We start from the raw sequence: 12,182 nt of genomic DNA on the forward strand, positions 1-12,182 counted from the left end.
GTTGGTTTGATACCTCTGCAGCAGGCTTTAATTGAATCGATTGTTAGTGTGGGTTTTAACTTTAGATTTGGATAATTTCAATTAACTTCCAAAGACAGTTTCTTTAAATTACTAAAGTCACATTAGAATAGACTTCTTCCCAGTGCGTGCACTTGGGTCATTAATTGTAATCTTAGGGAACATAACATACAAATGAGGAGCAGGGCATACAGCCCCTTGAGCTTGCTCTGCAATTGAAGGTCATGGCTGATTGTGGCCTGAACTTCTCATTCTACCTACCAGCCCCATACCTCTGATAACCTTTGATTCCCTTGTTAGTCAAGAATCTTGCTACCTCCACCTTAAAAGCTTTCATCGACCCTGCCTCTGCTGCTCTCCAGGGGCGCGCAACCCTCAATTTCTCATCACCTCCATCTTAAATAAGAGGCCTGTTACTTTTAAACTGGTGTCCTGTAGTTCCAGTCTCTTTAGAGGAAGCACCCTTTCTGTATCAACTCAGACCCTTTAAGATCTTGGGAAACATTGCTGTCCTTACCTGGTCTGGCTTATGCATGACTCCAGCTCCACACCAGTGTGATTGACACTTAAACTGCTGTTGGTTGTACCTATACCTTGAAGAGTGGGTACTAAATGCCAGCCTTGCCAGTAACACTGATGTCCTGAGAATGGAAAAGCTAATTCCAGGCAAGCCTGTGCTCCCTAAAGAAGGAAAACTTGTAGATGGTGTCATGGGGCAAACCTTGTTTGAGGCACAGCCTGTCCCACCACCTCCAGTGCCAACTTAAAACTTCTTTGTGGGGCAAAAGAGAAAATGTCATTGTTCTTTTATCAGATTGCTCAGAGGTCTAAATGTCAGACTTTGAACCTAGCTCCCTGTTCTTCAGGTTCTTTTTTACACACTTGTGGTTAGCTCTAAAACTAGCTTTCTTACATCAGCAGTGGTGAACTTTGTACTATCACTGGATTCATTAATTCTACTTTTGTCTAGCTAAGTGTGGGGAACCAATTATATTGTGAATGCAGTGATATGTGCAAAACCATTCCTGGTTGTAATTGTCTTGCAAAATAAACTGGGCGATAGAGGCACTTCCACACTACAGAAATTATAAGCATCGTATTAGTTTTGTAGCCTATAATAGTGCTTGTGTAACCTGGAAGCCTAAGAAATCTAAGTGTGGTCATTAAAATAAATAAAAATAAAAGCTGCATTGTGTTCAGTTGATCTTGAGCAGGTATTTTAATTTTGGACTATCACTTAATAGACTTGATAGTCCTTAACCTCCTAAATTTTCCAACCTGAATGCAAAGACTGATGGGTAAAGTCAGTTTGTGCTCACATTATCTTGGAGTTTTGACACTAAGTTTCTAACAGCTGAATTATCTTAAAAGCTGAATTATCTTAAATACACCCTTAAGAGCTGCAAAACCCATAAATACTCCTTTGAAAAGAATTAACTATTTTCTTGAATTTCTTTATGCAGGGAGTGCTGACAACATCAGGAGCTGATTTTGGAGTTACTGTTAAACTTAGATGCTTTAGCTAATTTGAGATTTCAGTAGTTCCCCTGGCTATTATCCCTGATGTCCTCTGCTTTGTCTAAATGCACAATTGTTCTAAATTTAAGTGCAAATTTAGAAGCTGAAAGATTCTTGAATACATATAGCACTTGCTAGGTACTAGTAAAATGCAGTGACTGCTTTATATTGCTTTTGTTTATATAAAGCAGTTGGAGATTTAAATCTCCAGACATTAGGCTTCAAAAGATAAACTTTTTTATATATAGCTTTTTTGGTGACACTTAATACCTGGAGTTTGTTTTACTGATTCAATTACTTTGCATTTCTTTACTGCTTTCTTTGTATAAGCAGATGGTGAGTTACTTTAAATCTAGACGTTTGATTCTGGTCCAGTTTATAAAACTTTTTGGGTTTTAAGACCATCTTGCATGATATTTCAGAACTGATTCTGAAATGTTAGCTGTTGTACTGAAAGATTAAACTGTTCCTAAAGTTGCAGGACCATCTGTATTGAATTTTAAAACCGACAAGCCTGAACATTTTTCTTTGTAAATGCCTTTATCAATATTGATTTGACAAGATGTTAAAAGCACTCTAAGCCTGAGCCAGTTGTGGTTCATTTTTCTGCCTACATGAAGGGGCAAAATCCTAAATTGATAAGACTCTAGGCCTTTTTTAATGCATGGCTGAGTTTGAAGAATTAACTGACTAAATTTGTAAACCTTTCTGGCTCCTAGCAGCTTGGGGTATAGGAAATGAATTTGGAGTCCTGGTCATGTTGGGCATCTTAAGTCTGAAATTTATCTTGTGCTGACATTTAACTAGCTACATCCCACAGCTCGACTCTTGGGCATTTTGTTTCCATAGGTCTGAATTCTGAAACTTCAGGTGGGTGAGGGAACACAAGTTGCACTTTATGAACTGGGCCAGAACAGCCATGAGCCTGAATTTTGCATTTTGAATTCTATGTAGTTTTGTGTGCAACTGGATATTTGGGATGGGAACAAGCACTGAGCAGTTGGGTTTTTCCCCTGTACTTTCTTGTACTTTTAAATGTGTTTTATAGATCAAGGAGTTTTACAACTTCTGTCCCAACACAATTTAATGGGTTTTTCTCTTGTATTCCATTAATCAATTGTCAGGCTCAATAGGAAAAGGTTGTTGAGTCCACTAGTGTGTCCCTGTTCTGGTCCTGTTAAGTCTTGGAATGTCTATTGATAAGGCTCTGGAAATTTAGCAATTTAACACTGCAATGATCCAACCTTGTAGTGAATTGTGGATGAGCTTTAGCACAAAGAATAAAACTTCAAAATGCTGTAGAGCAAGATACTTGTATAGGGATTGTACTGTTTCCAAAAATTCTCTTGGCTATGGTCTCTCTCAATTTTTGTTACATGTGGGAAAACTTTAATCTCATTTGAGTGCTAGTTGTAGATGTTCCCATCCTTTTGAGTGCTGTGTTGTGCTCCAGAAACGCATACAGATGAATGCTGTTTGGTCTAGACCTGCTACCATTCACATGTAATGCAATTTTGTAAAAGGTTATCTTTTTACAAAGCATCAACAATTATAGACAGATACTGCATTGCTCTGGATGGCTTTATTATATACCTAGTATCAAATGGACAACTAGTTAGCCCTGTGATTCTCCAGTTTCTTGACGCCAACCAATTTAACTTAATTTCTAACATTAACTTTTGCCAGTTCAGTAAGAAATGACAGATGTTTGTTTGAGGTATATAATTATCCTGGTTAAATTGTGGGACTTCAGATTCTCTACTTCTATTAATTCTCACCTTTTTGAAGGGAAACATGCAAGTGACTTTATTGTGGCATTTGACCTTTACAGGCCTGCCAACAAAATCTGAGGGGAGGGGTATAGAGAGCTGAATAAAGATTTATGGAGCATTTTGGCAGTATCTGTTTAGTCTTAGTCTTTGGATTCACTATTTCTTCAAATTCCTACAGCTGGAAAAACACTGCAAATATTTAATATTGAAATGAAAAGTAAGATGAAGGCTCATACCATGGTGGATGATGTCACTTTCTGGAAGTGGATCTCGCTGAACACAATTGCCCTGGTAACGGACACTGCAGTCTATCACTGGAGCATGGAGGGAGAGTCTCAGCCAATGAAGGTCTTTGATAGACACTCCAGTCTAGCAGGCTGCCAGATCATCAATTATCGCACTGACGCCAAGCAGAAATGGTTACTGCTCATTGGTATCTCTGCCCAGGTATATGAAGCATTCACTAGGTGCAATTGTTATAATTTTGTACTCTTGGAATAAAGGTTTTTGCTGTATTGCTTTCTATGTGCATGTTGGCTGAAGATGCCAACTAAGTTTGTCCTGTTGCCTGTTTTGGGGTATGTGGTGGCTTGGTGTCCCCCAGTATTAAATCTCTGTCATTTATACACATGTGCTATTAAACAATTGGTTTATTTTTATTCAATGCCTTTGCTGCACAAAGAATTCTAAGTGGCGGGGGTGAGGATGAGCAGGGAGCACACGGGTGACTAGCCCCAACCAGAGGGCAAATGTATAATTGGGACATTGGAAGCTGGCCTTGTGCATGCTGTTCACTGCAGAGGTAGCAAAAATACCCACCTTATTTTAGGGACTATGATTTTCTTGAGTAAATTTGCCATTAAAAGCACTTTCAGTAGCTGAGGTATTGACTTTAGGCATCCTTTTTCCAAACATATTGGAGAGGAAAGCACATGTAGGCGCTTTGAGTTCCTCTAACTTTGTAAATTTGAATCTTTGAACAGCAAAACCGTGTGGTGGGTGCAATGCAGCTATACTCTCTGGACAGGAAGGTATCTCAGCCAATTGAAGGGCATGCAGCAGCCTTTGCACAATTCAAGATGGAGGGCAATGCAGAGGAGTCGACTTTATTCTGCTTTGCTGTCAGGGGACAAGCTGGAGGGAAGGTGAGCCTGCCTTGGTATCATGTGTTCATAAGATAATACAGTTTTAACCAGTACTGGATAATTGCTACAAAAACAAAAATAGTTGGAAAGACTCAACAGGTCTGGCAGCATCCGCGAAGAAGAATACAGTTAATGTTTCGAGTCCATCTTCATCAGAACTAAGGAAATATAGAAATAAGGTGAAATAATAATTTCCCTTTTGAATTGTTTCTATTCCCCTTTTAACATGCTGGGCCTTATTGCAGGAGGGCTCCAAATCCATTAACAGCTAAGGCCACCTTGGCTTTTAGGTTTGTGTAGTTGGCAAACACCACTAGCAGAGTTTGGGGACAATACTGATAGCTAAACACTTTCTTGTCCATGCAATTCATTTTTTTGCCTTTCTCGCTGTTCCTAGTGAAGGTGCCAGTTTGATCAGTTCAGTGGTGGCCTATAACTAAGATGGAGGCCCATTATTGGTGACTTATCCCTCCCTTGCCAGTTCCAGTAACAAATTGGAGGGATCTTGAGTGGCAACATGGGCAGTTTTTCTATTCCTAGCCTAATAGTGCATTACAGCCTTCTGTGCAGATTGAATGCATAGAACGTTTCTAGTCTGTATTTTACCCACTGAACAACTGTTTGGCCAAAGTTCATTCAAAAGTTTTGTACCAAATGGGTTTTGAGACCTAACATTAAGACACATTAGGAAGAAAGTTGGACAGGCTTAAGTCTAAAGTAACTTGCACTGTGGCTCCACTTTGTACTTGTGTAATTATATGGCTTTGTGGTTTAGACAGTTTTATGCAGTTTTATTCCCAACTGAACATAATGTGGAAAACTTAAACCAATTTCTTCTGAGTTAGCACTTGCCTCTGCAGCATCTAATGAATTCTAGAGAAATTAATCCAAAAATATTCTTTTATAATGCTGAGTCCAGTATTTAATGTATTATTGCTGCTTGATTCCACTACCTCTGTACACTGATTATTAAAATATACCTTGTTTCCTTGTAGCTTCACATCATTGAAGTGGGTACTCCTCCTACAGGGAACCAGCCCTTTGCCAAAAAAGCAGTGGATGTCTTTTTCCCACCAGAAGCACAAAATGATTTTCCTGTTGCTATGCAGGTAATTAAATGTGTAATAGATAAATTGTACATTGTCACTTTATCCTAGTTTCCTCAAAACTCTGTGGGGTTATATCTAAGCCGTTATGCTGGTTTATCAAACTGATTAATCTGGTACTGATGCAGGTTGGGTTGACATTTAAGTTTTTCTAAACAAAACAGATCATTAATATTTAAAATGGCTGAACCTAATCTGTTCCTTTACTAAGCAAGTGCTACATGTCTGTATATTGGCTGCTCATGTACCAACAACAGTATTTGTCAGGTGGTTGACCCAGTTAGTTTTCCTGGTGCTAATAGATGTCTATTACCATGTTTGGGTGTTGAATTTACATACTGATGTAAGTATCTGTTCATGATCAAATAGACAATTCAAGAAAACACTTCAAACTGAGCCAAGAGCCTTCAGTACACTAAGCCCACTTGAAAGGTCAGGGCGCAGCAGTGGATTTTTAGAAAAATAGCTTTGAGGAATGGAGAGCTCTTTTACCCACATGAGCATCAACCATGGTTCAGTTGGCAGCACCCTTGCCTTAGCCACAAGGTTTTGGGTTCAATTCCCACTTCAGGGCATGAGTATAAAATCAATGCACTAGCAGTGTCGGCAATGTTGGAGCACTGACTGTTTGAGGTGCTGTACTTTGGATGAGACATTAAGCCAAGGCCCCGTCTGCCTACTTAAGTGGATGTAAAAAATCCCTTGGCTCTTGTGAAGAGCTGGGGAGTTGTCTTCAGTGTCCTGGCCAATATTTATCCCTCATCAACATAATTGGAACAGATTATCTGGTCATAATCACATTTTGTGGGATCATGTGCATAAATTGGCTGAACTTTGAGACATCTGGTGGTCATGAAGAATGCAAGTTTTTAGCATCCATAGCAACAGAGAAACGGCTTTACTTATGTGATTGGGTGCTTGTGCATCCTCCAGAATGGTTTATCTGAGGGAAAGAGCTTTCCACGTTCTAGAGTTTGTTTACCTTGCCACAGGAAAGTGCATGTGAATTTGAGTGGGGGGAGGGGGTGGTGGTAGCAGTACAAGTTTCCTGCTCCAATTTTGCATTCACAAGCCAGGAAGAAACAGCCATTGTCTTCACCTGATGGACCTGCTTTTTCTTGAGCTTTGAGCAAAGGTGGATGGCAGCCCCATGTCTGTCTCTGCTTTATAAAGTGAATAAGTCAGCTACAGGGTCAGTCTACCTACAGATTTGTGCTCAACCAGAGAAACTGCAGCTTTGCCCTGACAGAGACCTGTTGTGATTTCCTTCCCAGATGTTCTTGATCTGTCCTAACACTTTTTATGTAAGCTCAAGGTGCTGGTGTAACCATTTGTCGTTTGATTTTTTTCCCCTAATGCTGAAAATGCAGTTAATAATTGAAGTTACATGGCTCCAGGTGCCATTTGAAATGGGAAATATAGAAACAGAGCTGAATTGTGTGGGAAGGGGATTCTTGACATTGTTGCAGCTAATTGTGCTGATCAAAATCTGTTGGCTCAAGATTGAGAATTTTTCAGTCCATAAATTTTAGACAGCTGATAACTGTCTCAAAGGTATCATACTTGCAGGTTTCTCAGGCCATGCAGAAAAGTACAGAAAAGACCTTGCAATGCTCCATGCTTGGAGACTAACAGCCATCATCTAGTGATCATAACATACACTAGCCTCAAAATACCTCAGTGGACTTGAATTCCAAACTAATGCCACTGAAAAAACACAATTCTTCTTGTCAAATGTTACAAGTCTACCAACCTTTTTCTTTGGACAGAAATCTCCTTTCCTTCATTAACACTAAAGATTGAATTTATTGTTTTGTACCTTGATGCCTGCATTCTTTCCCTGCCTTGTACAAAGGCACTAGTCTTTTCCATCAATGCATTTGCAACAGTTCAAAAATCAGATGTAATTGGTTCTGTTGTAATGGGACAGTTTCTGCAGAGATGCTGTAGCCATTGGACTATTCGATTTTTGTAGGCAGTAGTTGCAATTTTATGTAAAAACTACAATAGTAAGTTTTCATGATTCTATGGCCTTGAGTGGGTATGCAATAATTAATGGCTGTCTTTCTTTCCTGAAAAGATAAGTGCAAAGCATGATGTTGTTTTCCTAATCACTAAATATGGATACATCCATCTATATGATTTGGAGACTGGGACCTGTATCTACATGAACAGAATCAGTGGAGAGACCATCTTTGTTACAGCAGGACATGATGCCACATCTGGAATAATTGGAGTGAATAGAAAGGGTCAGGTAGGCAAACAATGTATTTGAGCTGGAATTACTTCATTGTAAGGTTCTGATTTTACACTTGAACTGCATGTATGAGAAGTTTATGAACCAATTCAAGAAGATACTTGTAATTCAAAAACAACATCACAGCACTTTTCTTAGCTCGCCCAAGAAACCTGTTTTACTAATACTTGAGGTGTTGATTCTCATGGCTTTGCAAAATTTAGGAGTAAATAGCAGTCCACTTCAATCTTCCTGTCGGTATTCTTGGTTTTCAATGATAGATTCCATTTCTGCCCCCACAAGTTGCCTCCAATCTGCTGTGGATTTGTACTACTTCACCTTGACCCCATCTGTATGCTGCCCCTTGGCAGAACATCCATGGACATGAGCTCAGCCCCCATGAGTATACTGACTCTTCTCAACCTCTTAGTTCATACAAGACAAGCTTGTTTCTTCCAACTAGACATTGGTAGCAACCCATGGTCATCAACCACCACCATATGTGGATCCCAGTCTCTTCCTGGTCCACTAAGCTGAACCAGACTATTTGCAACTTTGTCCTATTCAACATAATTCCAGCTCTTTAATATTGCTTATTACGACCTTTGTCTTGGACTGTCTGCTCCAATTCCAAAACTTTTCTGGTCAGCCTCTTGTTCTCTACCCTCCTTTCAGCTCCTCCCAAACTCCGACTGTCTTAACTTCTGCATTTGCTGACATATTGGCTACAAATTCCAATCAATTCCATGTTAAAATCCCTCTGATCTTTCTGTTCCTGATCTAATGTCATTTGCATCTCTTGCTGCATGAATCCCACTTTCGGCGCACTAACTTCCTTGGACCCCCACGCTTGGAGGGATTTGAAACTTCATACCACAGACCCTCTAAAACAACCTTTTTAACCAAGCATTAATTTCTCCTCATCTTATTTGGTACAGTATCCTGTGCACCACTCGAGTCCCTTGATGCCTTTTCTGTTAAAGGTGCTATACTGAATAAATCATCTGGCCAATAAAACTACATATCAATTTGCATGGTGGCTTTAGTTTGTTTTAACTAAAGCAAGCTCCTGCTCAGTTCAGAAACTAGCTTATTGCTTCATAAATTATAAAACATGCTTCTTGATTTCACTTTAAATTCTGAAGTTTTTGGTGAGCAGGTAGTGGATTGAATCTTTGGCTGATTTACACTATTTTCTAGAATGCTAATTCAGATTAGGGGAACTGTTAGTGACCTTTTATTGCTTTGCAATACACAGAAAATAGTCTTGTGACCATTTGTAATTAAGTACAAGGTGTTCAGGTGGCAACAGCAGCATGCTTGTGAAGAGGAAGTGTTGTTCCAAAAGTCAGTCAATTGATCCATCACTTGCCAGTTATAGCAGCATAAATTTTTAATGTTGAAATGTGATTGGTAGTGGCAGTCATTGTACTTAACCAAAGGTTATTGTTCAGTTTTCCTTTTGGCAGACGGTGGGGAAGATGGTTGCTGCTTGAATTAGTTCTATAAATTTGTACCCTTTGTGTAGAATATCAGCATATTATTTGGTATCTGAAATAAGTTTTCAACTTGGCACCATTTGTTTTGTTTGTAGGCGCAGGGACCGCACCTTTGTTTAAACTGGCTTCCATTAACTTTGGAGGCACAATTTTAAAGAGCTTGTACAGAGTGGAGGTAGTTTGTTTTGGAAATAGCTGCAGTAATTTGGTAGTCATGACTTGCGGCTGGGGGGTGGTGGGGAGGAGAGGGGCTAAGAAATTGAGATGAAAGATGTCGCAAAGTACAGCCAATGAAGTACTTTTTGAAGTGTAGTCATTAATGCAAGAAATCTGGGAGCCAATTTGCACACAGCAAGCTCCCTCAAACAGCAGTGCAATAATGAGCAGGATTTTTTTTGAAAAGAGTGCCATAGGATCTCTTACACTAACCTGAGAAGGTAGATAGACTACAAGTCTCATCTGAGACTGCATTTCCAACCATGTAGTTACTGTTGGGACTGCACTAGACTGTCAGCCCAGATTTTTGCACTCTAGTCTCGAGTGAAACTTGGAACCCACAACATGCTTTAATATCTAGTTGAAGTGGGAGACTGATTGCAGACTCTGCAGTACAGAGGGACCTGGATGACCTGATACATGAATCATGAATTTAGTATGCAGGTACAGCAAGTGATTAGGAAGTGGAATGCTTATTGCAAGGGGAATAGAGTATAAAAGAAGGGAATTTGAGTTGTGCAGTTGGTGAGACTGCATTTGGAGCAATGTACAGTTTTGGTCTCCTTGGGATTTAATTGCATTAGAAGCAATTCAGAAGGTTCACTTTTTCATTCCCTGGGATGAGGGACAGGTTGGCCCTCTGTCCATTTAGTTTAGAATGAGGTGAGGGGGCTTGACAGGGTAGATGCTGAGGGTGTACTCCCCCTTGTGGGGAAAACTAGAACTAGGGGGTGCAGTTTCAAAATAAGGCCTCTTATTTAAGACTGAGGAATTTCTTCTCCCAAGAGGTCTTTCCCCAGAGCAGTGGAGGCAACGTCATTGAATATTTTTAAGGCTGAGTAAGATTCACTCCCTTGCCAGTCAAGAACCTGCCGGTCAAAAACGTACGGTTCTAGGGGAGACCAGAAAGTAGAGGCCATAACTGCATCAGTCATGATCTTATCAAATGGCAGATTAGACTCGAGGGACCAAATGGTCTCTTAACAAACAAATTAGGAGCAAATAACTTCCCCTACCTCACCATCCTCCAGTGGATGTCTGCCTCCTCTTGTATACAAAACTGAATAACTGAAATACCATTTGCTGTTTTCAATTGTTTGACTGTAATCCTGACCCTACACTTCCTAGAACGGTTTGGCTCCATCAAATGTGAATAGATAAATATTTCCTCATTTACTCCATGCTTCCATGTTGAGTTCTTATCTTGCATTAATCTGAATGCAGAAGCAGCCTGGAATTTCTTCCCATACAAGCAAATGGCTGTCCATAACCATAGTGCCAATGCACTGCCATGGTGCATATAACATTTTGTCCTCACTTAGTATACAATTTCATCTTTGCATGTGGGTTGGTAATGCAACTCCTTGCCTTTAATGTCTAACTAAAATGTTACTGTTTGTGGATTGAGCATATTTACACTTAAATTAACGTTTTGTCATGCAGCTAAGTATCTAATTTTTGTGGAATGGGGCAATTACAAATCTGACATACAGCTATTGCCATTAGTTGCATACAAACCATTTTGGGCTTTTCAGAAATAACCATCCTCTGTTGCTCTAAAATTAGACTTACCAGTGTAAACCTGCCGTGTATGCTAATACTGCAAATTTGCAGTGTCTGAACTAATTGCCACACTTATCTCCTGTGTAGGGGCACCAGAAATGGGCTAGGATCAAGGCTGGAGTTTGTCTATGTTGATAGATTAGATTAGTACTTGCTTTGGTGCTGTGACCTTGAACTCCATAATTGCATTTCATATCCTGTTCTTGTTCTCATCTAAAAAATGCAATGATATCCTGTTAACTATAGTTTTAAATAGTCTGAACAAGCACTGGCCTGATCCTGAATTCCAAAATCCATTTTAAGTAAAATTCCTTTTGGAGCTATGCATGACCCTATATCGGCTGTCATCTTCAGGATCCTTGTCCCAAAAATCTGACCTGATCCCCAAGCTTCAGTCAGCACAAGCTTGGCAGACTCTATCTGGGCCCATTTCAGCAAAAATTAACCTGTCAGTGTAGTGGATTAGAATTCTTCCCATTCAACACTTGACAGCTGCTAGGTTGGTGTCCTAATGAATACGCTTCTCCCAGATGTGGCAGGTTTCAGGGTTTTAGTTGGCTTACACCAGTAACTTCCCAATGTAGTGTGGTTATTGGTCTCCTGTGCTGTAAATGACCTTAAGCCCATCAAGTCAATGCTGGCTCTCCCAGGGAGCAATCCAATCAATCCCATCCCCATAGCCCTGCAAGCTTTTCTTAGTGCCCATCCAATTTCCTTCTGAAGTCGGAGGGTGGTGGAAGCAGGGGCAGAGACAGAGTCCCAGGCAATTACCAATTGAATTTACAAAAATCTTCTCCTCATTCTTCTGCATCTCATACCAAAACCCTTCAGTTGATTCGTTTATTCATGTTACCTTTTTTTATTCAAACCTGTCTCTTGTATCAAATCTCCTTTGCTCAGAGGAGGACCACCTCAGCTTTTCTGACCTAAGCTCGTTAAAATCCCTGATCCCGAAATCATTCTGGTAAATCATCTCTGCACCCTTTCAAGGGCCCTTATCCTTACTAAAAGTGACCTGAACTGATACTAAAGTTTAAGAATAACTAACTAACCACTTCATCCCTGTGTTACATAGTTTTGGAACTGGGTTTCACTTCTCGAATAGAGCA

General features: G+C 40.0%; 1 protein-coding gene across 2 annotated transcripts in view; it reads left to right on the forward strand.

Moving 5' to 3' along the window:
- The window catches only part of cltcb (clathrin, heavy chain b (Hc)), an 82,311-nt gene that overhangs the window by 31,917 nt on the left and 38,212 nt on the right, over window positions 1–12,182 (forward strand). For both annotated transcript variants that reach the window (XM_078548212.1, XM_078548213.1), the window contains exons 4-7: window positions 3,487–3,755; window positions 4,292–4,453; window positions 5,449–5,562; window positions 7,640–7,813. In XM_078548212.1, the coding sequence (XP_078404338.1) occupies window positions 3,487–3,755; window positions 4,292–4,453; window positions 5,449–5,562; window positions 7,640–7,813 (719 nt within the window). The remainder of the gene's footprint in view (window positions 1–3,486; window positions 3,756–4,291; window positions 4,454–5,448; window positions 5,563–7,639; window positions 7,814–12,182) is intronic.

Source organism: Cetorhinus maximus, chromosome 9 (assembly GCF_964194155.1).
Source record: "Cetorhinus maximus chromosome 9, sCetMax3.hap1.1, whole genome shotgun sequence".
Classification (NCBI taxonomy): domain Eukaryota; kingdom Metazoa; phylum Chordata; class Chondrichthyes; order Lamniformes; family Cetorhinidae; genus Cetorhinus; species Cetorhinus maximus.